Source organism: Nycticebus coucang, chromosome 3 (genome assembly GCF_027406575.1).
Source record: "Nycticebus coucang isolate mNycCou1 chromosome 3, mNycCou1.pri, whole genome shotgun sequence".
NCBI lineage: Eukaryota > Metazoa > Chordata > Mammalia > Primates > Lorisidae > Nycticebus > Nycticebus coucang.
The window spans coordinates 60,345,976-60,361,584 of NC_069782.1; the positions used below are offsets into that span (position 1 = coordinate 60,345,976).

Below are 15,609 nucleotides of genomic sequence, written 5' to 3' on the forward strand. Positions count from 1 at the left end.
GCACACTGTTCCATGTCCTTGATCTATAGTGATTTATTTCCCCAGTCACCTATGATGGATCTTGAGGTTGTTTTTAGTTTTGGGTGTTATAAACACACCTGGTTAAGGTCCACCAAAGAATAACCTCACCCGAGCATCTGCGTGTACATGTGCTGTCTTATCTGCAGTATGATTCCTACGTGTGGAAATACTGGGCCAAATTTCACTTGCCTCCCAGGGCAATGTTCCGTACTTGGCTTTGCACCACCTCCCTTAGGCAAGTTGGTTTCTGTATATTCCCTCCCTCCAGGGAAGGCATTCTTTTGTGGGGTGGTTGTACTTCCTTCAAAGGGTCCACCAGAAGATTCTGACACACTTATTTTCTTCCCCTTCCACTGGTTAGTTAGATTTTAGTCTTCAATCTTCTCAGCAGGGTAGAATTACCAAGCCACTCCAGGTGAAAGTTTCAGGAAGATGGTGGCTGTTTTTTGCTTGGGAGCTTTTGGAAACTTTAGGGAGAATTGGGGGAATAGGCTGTGGACTGGTCATGGCCTGTTATGAACCAGGATGTGCAGCCGGAGGTGAGTAGCGGGCAAGTGAAGCCTCATCTTTATTTACAGCCACTCCCCCTCACACTGGCCTGAGTCACTGCCTGAATTCCACCTCCTGTCAGATAGGTGGTGGCATTAGATTCTCACAGTAGCGAGAACCCTACTGTATGTTGCACATTCACGGGAGCCAGACTGCCTGATGTTCTGAGGTGAAGATGGAGTGCTTGAATCATCCCGAACCCTGGCCCCATCCTCCAGTCCATGGGACATTGTCTTCCATGAAGTTGGTCCCTGGTGTCAGCAGCTGAGGACAGCTGCACTCCCTGATGCAGCAGGCATTGTGTGAAGGTGTGACAAGCCCCAGGTCAGGGAGGCATTTGCTGTCCTATCTGACAGAAAGAGCCTGGGCTCGGGAGCAGCCATTGTTTTGTGGCTTCTTTGCTTGTGATCTTCATATGAAGCTTCTCATCTTTCCCCTGATAATTCCTCAGAGGGAGCAGTTTGAGGAGAGAGGGAATTCAGGAAAAACTTCCTCACCTGTTTAGAGGACTCTCACTCAGCTGAGGGGTCGAATGGCTGCTCTGAGGAACATTGTCATTAAAAAAAAATTGACAAATAATAATTGTATGTATTATATATTTATGGGTGGGATGGGATGTTTTGATATGTTTGTGGAATGATTAAATCATGCTAATGAACAAAGCCATTGATCGTTTCACATACTAATCTATTTTTTTTTTGTAGTGAAAACATTTAAAATATACTCTTCCTTAGCAATTTTGAAATGGCCAGTGAATTTTTGTTTATTGTATTAACCATTCTGTGCGAGAGATCACTAAAACTCAACTTTTCTTGTCTCACTAAAATCTTGTTCACTTTGATGGACATCTGTCCACTAAGTAGGAGATACCCAGAGTTGGCTTGTAGTTGTCAAAGTATAGTCTTCAAAGACTTAAAAAAAGGGCTCTCATGCAAAAAAAGATGAAGAACACAGGTCACAGATTTATTTAATCCATTAGTGAGGGAACAAAGGAGGTAAAGTGGAGTATTCATGATCCCTGAGATAAGATGGCAATGTTAGATGTGAAGCTATGTCATGTTATACAGGACAATAAAACCGTAAGCTTTGGGGATTATCTTTTCTATGGGATGAGAACAATTTGCAGCATATCCATGTATAGTTAATGTTTGAGTTTCCAGATCCTAACAGAAATAGTAATAGGCCCTAATAGAAATAGTAAAGTCAATTGCCAATACATTTCCCTGGAGCAGGGTTTGGTAAACTCTTTGGCCTGTCATCTGATTTTATAAACTGTTATCAGACAACAGGCAAGCCCATTCATTTGTGTATGCCTGTGGCTGCTCTTGTGCCAGGAAGGTAGAGTTGAGTAGTTTCAGTACACACTGTATGGTCTGCAAAACCTTAGATACTTGCTTGTGGCCCTTTACAGAAAAAGTTTGCCAACTCCTGTGTAGGAGAATTAAATAATCCTCAGATGGGCCCTTTAAACAGAACTCTAGGGTAAAATTGAAATGTCCTATAATCAGCCTCTGGCCTGTTTGGCAACTGATGGATAATTTTTCTTAGTATTGTCTGGGCAGGAAGGCTTAAGTGTTTGAGAAGCTTTTGTTAAGTCTTTGATGATGCCTCTTTTGGATGAAAAGGACTGACCTTCCAAGGCAGCCCCACCTCAGGAAATGGGCCTCTTCCTGTTCCTACCGGTGTCCTGCCAGAGAGCAGAGGCTTGTGGGCCCTAGGTGATTGTTGTCTGTCTTATATATTGCTTCCTCCAATTGAGTTTCAGCCATCAGGCTCCCACAGACAGATCAATATCACTGTGACATAATGATGATGATGATAATAACAATACCTCTTGTGGCTAACTTCTATCAAGCTTAAAACTGTGTCTGTCGATGGATCTGATGCTTTACCCACATTACCCTGTTAACTTCTCACAGTGACCTTCAGGAGGGGTGAGGGACTCTTGTTATCCGTGTCTTACAGACCAGAAAGCCGAGGCTGCCCTTGGTTCTGTGAAGAAATCTTTATGGGGCATCTGTTGGGCGGTGCTGAGCCCTGCGTCTCCAAAGCTGAATGCATGTTGCCTGTGGGAACCCTGTAAACTACCACGGTTATTTTGCAGACCCAGGAATGTCAGATTCTGAGCCAAAAGATAGAGATTCCTGTTCTGCTTTTTTGTGTTTCAGCTAGGTCTTACATCCATGGGGTGGAGCAAATGGCACTTACCTTACTCCCTATTGGGGTCTTTGTTAGATATAAACCCTAAAAAAGGCCACCACAGACATTGGTGGATTTCCACCTACCCCATTCTCCTCACAGTCTAGCTTTTTAATTCTTTTTGGATTTATGTGAAGCATCAGATATTCACCATGTGGGTGTACAGTCCAGATTTTGCATGTAATTTTTCAGGGGGTTTGTGCAGCTCCTGGAAGCAGGAGTTTTGGATGCGTTCTTGAGCCACTAAAAGAAAGTGGGGACTTGGAATTGCTCCCAAGGCTTTCCTTGTCCCTTCCATCTGCCTGAACAGACGTGTGCCCCTCAGCTCCTGCCTGGTGCCAGGCCCCGTCTGGAAGTAGGTACTGTGTGCAGAGCAGACATGGCCCTGCCCCCAGGGACACCCACCTAGACAGATAGTCAACAAACAGCCAAGATAAATTTTCCAGAGTGGTTAAGTGCTATAAGGAAATGTAATAAGATGATGTTTTAAACTGTGGATGGAGAAGGAGGGGCAGCTTCTACTGGGGGTGGGGTCAGGGAAGGTCTTTCTAAGGAGGTTAGAACTGGGGAGAAGGAGCCACAGGCACAAGGTAGATAGAGGTGCTCCAGCAGCGGGAACAGCATGATCAAAGGTCCTGAGGCAGGACAAAACCTGGGTGTGTGGGGTGGAGCAGAAACGAGGCCACTGCTGCCTGGGGATGGGTGAGGCTGGGTCTGGGGGCCTTAGCAATGAGCATATTTTTATTCTATAAGCTTGAATTGTTCAGTATAAGAGATAGTAGCCATCTCTGGCTATTAAAAATGGAAAGTGTTACATATTCTATGCATGCAACAAAATATCACGTGTGCCCCGTAAGTATATAAAATTATTATACATCAATAAAGCAATTTTAAAAAAATTGAAATGGAATTTAAAGTAAATTAAAATGAAATACATTTAAAAGTTTGGTTCCCCAGTGGATATCGAAGCCTTGTACACTGTTGGTGGGAATGTAAAATGTTGCCGCTACCGTGGACAGCTGTGTGGTGGTTTGTCAAAAACGTTAAAATAGAGTTACCATGTGCTCTAACAATTTCACTTCTGGGTATATACCCTAAAGATTTGAAAGCAGGGACTTGAGATGTTTGTAGATCCCTGTTAGTAGCCACATTATTTGCAATAGTCAAAAGGTAAAAGCAATCCCAGTGGCTATCCAGAAATGAATGGATCAATGAAAAAAAGGACTTACCACGTGGGCCATCACGTGGGTGAGCTTTGAGGACATTATGCTCAGATGTCAAAAAATCCCACTAGCAGGAGGTCCCCGAGTTGTCAGGTCCACAGAGACAGAAAGAAGAAGGTGGTGTCATGGGCTGGGAAGGGTGGGGAGTTGGTGTCTCATGGGGACAGAGTTTGAGTTTGGGAAGATGAGCAAGTTCTGGAGATGGAGTGTAGTGATGATGGTGGCACAGCATTGTGAATGTGCTTAATGCGGCTGAGCTGTGCACTTAAAAATGGATAAGATGGTGAATTTTAAGCTGTGTGTATTTTAGTATGATTAAAAAAATTGTTTCTCAGTTATGCTAACCACATTCAATAGCCACGGAGGAGAAGGGGCTATATGTGGGACAGCTCAGTTAGAGAACAAATGTGTCAGGGCTGAAAGTTCGATCAGACAGTGCTGTTAATATGTGGATGTGGCTTCTGAGGGCACTTCTCTCAGCATAGGAGTGCTGCCAGGCCACAGCTGCTCCCTGGGAGCAGGGATGGAGACAAGGAAAGTGTCAGGGGGGATAAACACATGGCTATGCCAGGGGGTGGGGGCTGCCCAGCGCCACTGAACCTGTGTATCCTCATCCATCTGAAAACCTGGCTGGTGGGGTCCACTGGGTGCTGGGAAAGTTTGCTGCAGCAGTCACAGAGCCTGAGGATTTTGGGTGAAGGATGAACACTCCCTGCTTTCAAACTGTGTTTCAAAGTGTTCAGAGAATGAGGGAAGGAAGTATTTTTGAGAATGAGCTGTCCATGTAGCCAAGGGCTGTCCAGTCTTGGAGAAACTGTCCATAGATGTTTGGGGACAGCATGCTGAGGTGATTAATGACTTTAGGGCAAGTTACTAAACCTCTTTGTGTCTGGGTTTCTCTGTTTGTGAAATAACAAAATGGAGATAACAACATCATCTCCTTCCCAGTTGGGATGCAGTGGCATGTCAGAGCTGCTAGAGCCAGGGCTGGCTAGAGCCCTCTGTGAAAATGTCACGAAGTTTGCGAGCTATTTGTTAAACACAAATGTTCTTAAAAACCACATGATGTCACTCTGGGAGGCCAAGGCAGGTGGATTGCCTGAGCTCAGGAGTTCGAGACCAGCCTGAGCCACAGAGAGACTCCCCCTCTAAAAATAGCCAGGTGTTGGGTGGCACCCGTGGTTCAGTGGGTAAGGTGCCAGCCCCATATATGGAGGGTGGCGGGTTCAAGCCCGGCCCTGGCCAAACTGCAACAAAAAGAATAGATGGGCATTGTGGCGGGTGCCTGAAGTCCCAGATACTTGGGAGGCTGAGGCAAGAGAATTGCCTAAGCCCAGGAGTTGGAGATTGCTGTGAGCCGTGTGATGCCACAGCACTCTACGGAGGGCAACAAAGTGAGAGTGTGTCTCTACCAAAAAAAAAAAAAATAGCAGGTGTTGTGGTGGGCGCCTGTAGTCTCAGCTACTTGGGAGGCTGAGGCACCAGGATTGCTCAAGAGTAAGAGTTTTGAGGTTGCTTACAGCTATAACTCAATGGCATTCTACCAAGGGCAACATAGTGAGACTCCATCTCAAAAAAGAAAATAAAATGACATAATGTAAACTACAACTAAACAAATTATGATACAAAGTTAATATGTGTTCAGAACTCACACATGCTAATATTCTCCCTGCGTTTTAAATGCGCTTTGTGTTCTTGAGGTTCCTGGCTGCTTTGTGCCGGTGTAGATGTGATTGTATCTACTGTTGGCAGTGTTTTTAATGGAGTGCTACAGTGTGTCTCCTGCCAGCTCTGTGGTCAGTTCACTTCTTGTTGGTAAACTGAAATTGACAGGGCAGGAGGAAAGGCGAATTTAGGGCACTGCAGAAATTGGCAAATGCAGTAAGTGAGGACCTCTCTGTCCCTCAACCCTGGCAGTTAAACATTTAGCAGCATCACTGGTTTTGAGGTTTAAATGAATTAAGAGATGTGCCTGACATATGGCAAAGTGATGTAAAGCTGCAGCTGTTACTGTTACTGTTTTGCTCCCTTCTCCCTGTTCCAGGGCTGCAGCCTATGCAGAATCATTGACCAGCTGTGTCTTCCTTCTCTCTCCAGTCTGCCCCACTGTCTGCAAATCGCACGGCTGTACTGCTGAAGGCCTCTGCTGCCACAGCGAGTGTCTGGGCAACTGTTCTGAGCCCGATGACCCCACCAAGTGTGTGGCCTGCCGCAACTTCTACCTGGACGGCAGGTGTGTGGAGACCTGCCCGCCCCCGTACTACCATTTCCAGGACTGGCGCTGCGTGAACTTTAGCTTCTGCCAAGACCTGCACAACAAATGCAAGAACTCACGGAGGCCAGGCTGCCACCAGTATGTCATTCACAACCACAGGTGCATTCCTGAGTGTCCCTCTGGATACACGATGAACTCTAGCAAGTGAGTCCTGGGCATGGGTCTGGGGTCTGCAGAGAGGACAAAGAACATGCTTATGACAGTGTTGCCTTTAAAACTGTTTGCAAAACCAAAGTTAGTTGGCTCTGAGTGAGGTTGCTGGCCTCAGATGCTATTTTTTTGCCCCTTGCTTTGGTCTTGGGCTTTAGAGCAAGAGTCAGTAACCTTTTTCCCTAAAGGGCCAGATAGTAAATATTTCTGACATCTTGTGCACCAGTTATAAGCTTGCCCTGTTTAGCTTCTGAACAAAAAAAAACATAATAGAAGTGGTTGGTTTCTCCTAAAAACCTTCATGTGGGCTGCCCTTGCTGATGTAGCTGTATCATTATTAAAATAAGAGCCCAGCTGAGGTTTTCCGTGGCTTCCCTGATGTATAGCTGGGTGGTGTGCCCAGATTAGTCTGGAACATACTGTCTCAAGGAGGTAGAGACTGACTGCCACATAATTCTCTGGGCTTTGCTGTTCTTTGAAGGCAAGTGCAATCAAACCATTTCCCACCATTTGGGTGAGAAATAGCAGGGTTTTCTCTCTTTGGCGATGAGTCAGATTTCCTACACACATCGCAAACTTTTTGTTCATGTTGTTAGCTTCTCAGATGAGCTATTTTGGTGTCTTGGGCCATAACCAAGTTTAAAAATCTGTTTCCTGGTTTTTGTGTTGAGGTTTAAAAAGAAAAAAAACAACCACAAAACAACATGAAAACAAATCAAAAGCAGATACACATCAACAGGCCTTGAACTGACCTGCTTACGTAAAAATCTCTCTCTTCAGACTTGAGAATTAGCCAAGTGAGAGTGTTCTGGTGGGAAATTTTATTTCCCTGGGTGGAGAGGGTGGGAAGGAAAACAATCTTTAATTTCAGTTCTTACAAGCCTCTCTTCCAGTGTTTGTGCAACCTGCAAGTACAATATGTTTTATTTTATTCATTTTTGATAAAAAACCTATCAGGTGGCTTTGTTGACCCAAAATAGTCCTCTAGAAATCACCTCTGCCTGCCAGACAGAACTTCTTTGAAGGGGGTGGTGCTAGCTTATTAGTAAGTTGAGGAAAATGACCATATATTTCTTTTGATTTGTTTCTTCTCCCCATGTTTGAAATAAAGAGTATTAATGTCTCTCTGTAAGATGGTTGTTTAAAAAGTATTGGCTTTAAATAAAAGGTATTTTTCTGGGTGGCACCTGTGGCTCAATCGGTAGGGCGCTGGCCCCATATACCGAGGGTGGCGGGTTCAAACCCGGCCCCGGCTGAACTGCAACCAAAAAAATAGCCGGGCGTTGTGGCAGGCGCCTGTAGTCCCAGCTACCTGGGAGGCTGAGGCAAGAGAATTGCTTAAGCCCAGGAGTTGGAGGTTGCTGTGAGCTGTGTGACGCCACGGCACTCTACCGAGGGCCATAAAGTGAGACTCTGTCTCTACAAAAAAAAAAAAAAAAAAAAATGGTATTTTTCCCTTATCATAACTAAGACCTGAGAAATTTCACAGCTTCCTTTGACATTCTTGCCTGTGGTATAGTAGATCCTAGAACAACAAAACAAAACAGAACAGAACAGAGCCCCCAAGGAAGAGATAGCACATCTTCAATGCCTGGGATTTACTGGGAGGAAGGGAGCAAAGTGAGAGAAGCTGGTGATAAGGTATCATGATGGCATTTACTTTGTAGGTTTTTTTAAAAAAGTGTAATAGTTTTGCTTTTGAAGCTTTCATTTTACCTTATGAAAGACTTTATAGTACTGTTGGATTTTTCTACTGTGGTTTGATATCAAATAAGTCCAGATGTGTTTTCTTCCATTCTGGTGGCTTATTTGGGACATAGTTCTCGCTGTTTTCAGAGCAGAGTTCTGGGGACCCATGTAGATTCATTAAAAGGTCCCACTATTTACTGGCATTTCACGGTGACTGAGGACAGCAGCGCAGCGTTCTTTCTGAGGTGCGGAGACCAGCTACTTGGAATGAATGTCAGATTTTCAATGGATGTGGGGTGTCCATTGGGAAGGGGAGATCCATCAAAAGCCCTTGTCTCTTTTCTTGCCTTCCACTCACTCCTTGCTGTGAAATTGAGTTCTCGGCTCTGTCCACACACCACCTGTTTCACGCCGTGTCTGGTGTGTCTGGTCACACCTAGTCACTGTGAACAATCTCTTTCTGCATCTTTCCGCTTCCATTCTAGCTGTGCTGGCTGAAAACAGCAACCTCATGGTGTCATGTCCTTGTCTAGAACCTTCCATTGGGTCCTCAAGACTCACAGACAAAACCAAACTTCATCTGCCAGGCTTTGCAAGGCCTCTTTTCATTCCAGCCCCCCCTGCCCCATTGCTGTAACCACATAGGCTTTTCTTTCAACTTGCTACGTTCATCTTCCACTGTGCCTTTGCACTAGCTGTTCCCTGTTCCTGAGACACATGCCCCTTAATCTTTATTTTATTTATTTATTTTTGAGACAGAGTTGCACTGTGTCACCCTTGTTAAAGTACGTGGCATCACAGCTCACAGCAACCTCAAACTCTTGCGCTTAAGTGATTCTCTTGCCTCAGCCTCCCAAGTAGCTGGGACGGCAGGCGCCCGCCATAACGGCTATTTTTTTTTGTTGGAGTTGTCATTGCTCTTTAGCTAGCCCAGGTTAGGTTTGAACCTGCCAGCGTGGGTGTATGTGGCTGACGCCCTACCCACTGAGTTACAGATGCTGCCCCTCTTAAACTTTGGATGACCAACTTCTCCTTGTCGTCTAGGTTGCTGCTTAAAATTCGCCTCCTTGGCGAAAACTTCACCATCTGAATTAAGCATCTATACACTCTCTGGCACATCAGTTGATTTAAAATCTTTTCATGGCATTTGTTGCTGATTATTTATTTGTTTATTTACTTATTTTTTTGAGACAGAGTTTCACTCTTTCACTTTGGCTGGAGTGCAGTGGAGTCTCATCATAGCTCACAGCAACCTCAAACTCCTAGGTTCAAGTGACCCTTCTGTCTCAGCCTCTAGAGTAGCTGGGACACAGGTGCCCACCACCATGCCTGGTTAATTTTTTAGTAGAGATGCAGTCTTGCTTTTGCTCAGGTTCGTTTCAAACTTCTGATCTAAGTGATCCTCCTGCTTCAGGCCCCCAGAGTGCTAGGATCACAGGTGTGAGCCACTGTGCCTGGCCTAGCTATATTTTTATGTCAATTTATTTATTCACCCCAACTAGATTATAAGCTTCACGAGGGCTCTTGCTGTGACAAAATCGCTTCAGTACTTAGTGACCTAAAACATTCATTTATGAGTTCTTAAGGTTCTGTGGACTGACCCGCAGTTTCTGGGGCTGGGATAGCCTCTCATGTCTTGGATGGTCAGTGGGTGTCTTTCTGCTGGTGATCTCTCATCCCACCAGCCAGGAAGGGCAGGCCTCAGTGTGCAGGTGCTTTTTAAGTCTCAACTTGCATCACATTTGCTAATATCTCATTGGTTAAAGCAACCCAGATGAGAATCCCTAGATCTAACAGGTGGAAAAATTGACTCACTTCTTGGTAGGAGAGGACGCAAAGAACTTGTGGCCATTTGTGGTTTCTCACTAGGAAATTAGATTATCTATTTTGTTCTTACGTGTACACCTGCAGCTGAGAACAGGGGTTGGCAAAGGGCCAGAGGGTAAATATTTTCAGCTCTGAGAGCCATATGGTCTCTGTTATAGCTACTCAGCCCTGCCTTTGTAGTGTGAAAGTGGGGTCGGATGATATAGTAACCAATGGATGTGGCCATGTTCCAATATAATATTATTTGCAAAAACAGGTGGTCAGCTGGATTTGGCCCATGAGCTGTGGTTTGCCAACCCCTGACTTAGAGTATCACCTGTCTGCCACCTGAGAAGTTAGAGCCAATAAAAGAACCCAAACATTTGGTCATGCTTTTATTTCCACCCCTGATGTTCGAACACCGACCATGGGTAGTGCAAGGCCATTCTGCCACTAACCACCTGGAGTCAGCTTTGGACTTACAAGTTCAAAGCTCAGCCCTCCAGGAGACTTCACTTGCTTCAGTCACCAGCTGCACTTTGGGGATTCTCTGGCCATACTTCTGACCGACTGGCTATAAATTTGGGGGTTCTGACCAACTTTTGGGTTTGTTAATTAACTAGAACAATTCACAGAGTAATATACACCTGCCATACATACAATTATAGTTTCATTACAGAGGGTACACAGAGGGTAAGGTGTAGGAGAGTCCTAGAGAGAGAAGACCTCGATCCTTGCTGGTGGAATCAGGGTCATTGTCCTCTTGGCATGGCACATGTTCACCAACTGGGATGCACCACTGAGCTTCAGTGTCCAGAGTTTTCATTGCTCAGGTGGCTGAAATCCCCAATCCTGTAATCATGTGGTTGGTCTCTCTGTGACTAGTCCTCATCCTAAAGAGGTCGAGGGGCCCATCACAAGTCACCTCAACATTCCTAACACAGGCATTCCTGTCACTCAGAAGATCCAAGGGTTTTTGAAGTTTGATGCCAAGAACTGGAATAAAGACCAGATACATTCTTTATTATACCACAATCCCAAAGGTCATTCTGAAGAATTGAATGCACAAGGGTGTGGATACAGCAACAGCAGCAACAAGGAAACCACTGATGAAAATGATCTCCATAGCAATGAACAGCCATTGTTCTCCATGTGCCAGGTGCTTTACATGGTGGGCATCAGTGCCCATCACAGCCTATAGGCTTGGCTGTGTCATCTCTGTTTTACAGATGAGGAAAACCAAGACTAATAGTTGAGAATCTTGCGGTTTCATGTGACAGGACCCCACTTCAAACTGGCTTAAGTAAGATTAAAAGAGTTTATAGGTGCCCAAAGAGTTGTGTGGATTGTTTCAGGTATGGCTGTATCCAGGAGTTCTGATGATGTATGTGATCAGTTTCTTTTCAGCCTTTGGCTTAATTTTGCTCTCGGTTGGATTTGTTCTCAGGCAGCCTCCCCCTCCCCCTTCACCCATGCCAGCAAGACGACACACTCTCTTATATACTCTGGAGGGAAGACAGTGTCTCCTTCTAGGAGGTTCTAGCAAAACCTTTGCTGCAGGCTCAGCGCCTGTTGCTCATTGGGTAGGGTGCCGGCCACATACACCGGGGCTGGTGGGTGCAAACCCTGCCCGCGCTTACTAAACAATAACAACTACAACAAAAAGAAAATAGCTGGGCTTTGTGGTGGGCACCTGTAGTCCCAGCTACTTGGGAGGCTGAGGCAAAAGAATTGCTTAAGCCTAACAGTTTGAGGTTGCTGTGAGTTGTGATGCCACAGCACTCTACCCAGGGACATAGTGAAACTCAGAAACAAAACTCAAACAAACCAACCAACCCCTTGCTGCATTGACTTGGGTGGGCTAGCCACCTCTGAACCCTCAGCAAGGGGTAGAAGGTGCTGTTGAGGCTGGCATAGGTCCTGTTCCCTGCCTGGATCTAGAGGGCTTTGCCAACCAAGAACTCACCTCAGAGACCCCATGTAGGGGAGGGCTGGTTCTCAAATTCACAGGAGGCTGTACGTGGGCAAAGCCAAAAACTGCCCTAGTCACCTGCTATCAAACATGGGGCTCTATTGCAGCTGTGATGGCATCAAACCCCACTCAGAACAACAGACATCCTGTTTCCTCAGAGCGGTGGGCTAATTCTACCATGCTGGGTTAACAGTGTTGATTCTGCCGCTGTGGTATCATGGCACGGGTCCAGCGTCAGGTCTGTTAGTTCAGTGTAACAGTATAATTCTTATCACCATGGTAACACCAACATCCCATCACTTCAGTGTAAGGCACAGGGAAGACCCTGGTGCTGTCTCCATAGGACATGGTGTGAACCCCGTCACCTGTGGTACAACACCAGTCTTGTGTCAGTTTGGGGTAAAGCATGAAGACCTATCACCGTTGGGTAATGGCATGTGTCTTTCAGTTTGGACAGTGGCCCTTCTCTGTGGTCAGTTTTCTGCCTTCCCTCCCCAGGGACATTTGGCAATGTCCAGGGATGTTTTTGTCACGAATTGGGAGCAGGGATGCTGTTGCATCTGATGGGTGGAGCCTGGGGGTTTTGCTCAATATCCTACAACGCATAGCATGCCCCTTCTCCTATGCTACATGTCAACAGCGCTGAGGTCAGGAAAATCTCTCTCTGGATAATGCATGAGTCTGCCCCTTGGGACCCCACACCAGGATGTAGTGTGCTGTCTGCCATGTAAAAGGGACCCTGTGTGTTCTGGCCCCTCACTCTTTCCCTCCTTCTCTGCTCCCTCCTCAGCCTGATGTGCACACCGTGCCTGGGCCCCTGTCCCAAGGTCTGCCACATCCTAGAAGGCGAGAAGACCATCGACTCAGTGACATCCGCCCAGGAGCTCCGAGGATGTACTGTTATCAATGGGAGTCTGATCATCAACATCCGTGGGGGCAGTGAGTGCTCTGGGTTGTGGAAGGGCGTCTGTTAGGCTCTGGGTCCCTGTAAGCTGTGAGCTCAGCCCAGGATCTGCAGCACACTCCTAGGCAATTTTCTTTTGAGGTGGGATCTCACTCTGGCACCCAGACTAGAATGCAGTGGCACCAGCCTAGCTCACTACAACCTCCAACTCCCGGGTTCAAAGGATCCTTCTGCTTCAGCCTCCCAAGTAGCTGAGAGTACAGATGCCTACCACTATGATTGGCTAATTTTTCTGTTTTTAGTGGAGGTGGAGGTCTCGCTCTTGCTTAGGCTGGTCTCTACCTCCTGGATTCAAATGATTATCCCTCCTTGGCTCCCAGAGGGCCGAGATTACAGGTGTGAGCCACCACACCTGGCCTCCTAGGTCAATTTCAAGATCATTCAGTGGCTGTCCCATTAGTTGAGTCACACCACAAGTTTGCCTCAAAACCTGAAATGAGCAGTCTGGTGTTGGCCCCACTCATCCTGAGATTCTCATTTTCCAAGTAGAGAGAGAGGGGCATTGAGAATCTGCTCTTTTTCTTTTTTGAGACAGGGTCTCACTCTGTTGCCCAGGTTATTACAGTGTGGGGCTGTAATCATAACTCCCTGCAATGCTGAACTTCTGGGCTCAAGCAATCCTCTTGCCTCAGTAGCTAGGATCTGTGCACTGCCAGGCTCAGTTCTTAATTTTTTTGTAGAGTGGGGTTGTGGCTATATTGCTCAGGCTGGATCTGAAACTCCTGGCCTCAAGAGTGAGGCCTCAGGGTTGTGGCTATGTTGCTCAGGCCTCAAAACTCCTGGCCTCCTGATCCTCCCACATTGGCCTCCTAAAGTGCTGGGATCACAGGCCTGAGCCACCACCCGCTGGCCAGCATGTTTAGTGATCAGGCAACATGCTCCATTGCAGGTCTGCAGACCATGTTTCTAGAAATAGCATTTCAGGCAAAAAGCCATTCCTTTATTTATTCAGCAAACATTTATTGAATACTCAAAGTGAATAAAACAGAGTCCTTGCCATGATGGATCTTACAGAAAAGCAAATCAGTAGTGCATAGTTTAAGATCAGGGGTGGTCCATGCTGTGAAGGATGGCACAGCAGAGTGATGGCAGAGCAGAGACCAGCAACCTTCTGCTCTAAATTGTCATAGAATGAACACATTCAGCTTCGCAGGCTGGGCAATCTGTCATTAACGAATCAGTTCTGCCTTTGTAGTATGAAAACAGCCACAGTTAAAGGTCAACCTGTGTGTGTGTGGCTCCATTCCTATGAAACTTGGTATACATAAGAAGTGGGATTTGACCAGTGGGCTGCAGTTTGCTACCCTCTGAAACAGAGAATAAAAAGGGTTGTTATTTTAGAGAAGTTTCTGGTGTGTGGAGGGATGGTTTGAGATCATGATGGAATAAACCAAGGAAATATATGAGGGAATAATATTCTGGGCAAAAGAGGCTGTTGGGGCACAGGCCTGAAGAAGGAATCTACTCTCCTGTTTAAAGAGTCGGAAGGACTTCAGACTGTGTACTAAATACCTTGGGTTTTGAGCAGTTGTGTTGAAATCATTTATAGCCTGTAGGTTATCTCCTCACCATGGGAAATTAAAGGAAGATTAAAACATTTCTGTAGAAACTCACTAGCCATTCTCTTCTTTCCCTAGACAACCTGGCAGCAGAGCTAGAAGCCAATCTTGGCCTCATTGAAGAGATTTCAGGTTATCTGAAAATCCGTCGATCCTACGCTCTGGTGTCACTTTCCTTCTTCCGGAAGTTACGTCTGATTCGAGGAGAGACCTTGGAAATGGGGTACATAGGCCCTATTCTGAGTTTGTGGCCTGAGGGCTAACTAGGAAGTTTGTGAATTAGAAAAACTTAAAAAATTTTTTTTTTTCCGAGACAGAATCCCACTATGTTGCCCTCGGTAGAATGCCGTGGAGTCATAGCTCACAGCAACCTCAAACTCTTGGGCTTAAGCGATTCTCTTGTCTCAGCCTTCAAAGTAGCTGGCACTACAGGCACCTGCCACAAACCCTGGCTTTTTTTTTTTTTTTTTGCTGTAGTTGTCATTGTTGTTTAGCAGGCCTGGGCTGGGTTCGAACCCACCAGCCCTGGTACATGTGGCTGGCACCCTAACTTCTGAGGTATTTTTTTTTTTTTTAATTTCCATTAAAAAAAAAAATAATTTCAGGTTAATGTGAGGGTACAAACAACTAGGTTACAATATTGGCATTTGTTAGATAGAGACCCTCTTGTAGTTGTGTCCTGCACCTAAAAGGCGTGCCATATATTCTTCCATGGTGCCCATTAAGTGTGGGAGCACACCAGTTCCCTCTCTCCTTCTCTCTTCCCCCTTTTCTCTTACTTGAATTGAATTGAGTTTTTCTCCTATGTGGGCATGAATTAGATCGTCTACTGGCTTCATATTAGTATTGAATATGTTGTATACTTGCTTCTCCATTCTTGTGTTACTTTACTAAGAAAAATGTGTTCCAACTTCATCCAGGTTAATACAAAAGATGTAAAGTCTCCATCATTTTTATGGCTGCATAGTATTGCATGGTATACATACACCACAGTTTGTTAATCCATTCCTGGGTTGGTGGGCTTTTTTTTTTTAAACAAATAAGAAAATATCATTAGAGAATGCTCTGGAAAAAACCTTGGGAGGAAGGTACCTAAAGGTCTATCCAACCAAAAACCCCATAAAAGATGTTTTGTGGTTTGAAAAACTAGAAGGGGAACAGCCCAACCTTTGGGCCCAACTCCTAGTTCTGCTAGCCAGAAC

General features: G+C 45.6%; 1 protein-coding gene across 4 annotated transcripts in view; it reads left to right on the forward strand.

Annotated features, from left to right (window-relative positions):
• The window catches only part of INSR (insulin receptor), a 241,243-nt gene that overhangs the window by 171,121 nt on the left and 54,513 nt on the right, over positions 1 to 15,609 (forward strand). For all 4 annotated transcript variants that reach the window (XM_053582840.1, XM_053582839.1, XM_053582838.1 and 1 more), the window contains 3 exons: positions 6,090 to 6,411; positions 12,675 to 12,823; positions 14,486 to 14,630. In XM_053582840.1, coding sequence (XP_053438815.1) covers positions 6,090 to 6,411; positions 12,675 to 12,823; positions 14,486 to 14,630 — 616 coding nt within the window. The remainder of the gene's footprint in view (positions 1 to 6,089; positions 6,412 to 12,674; positions 12,824 to 14,485; positions 14,631 to 15,609) is intronic.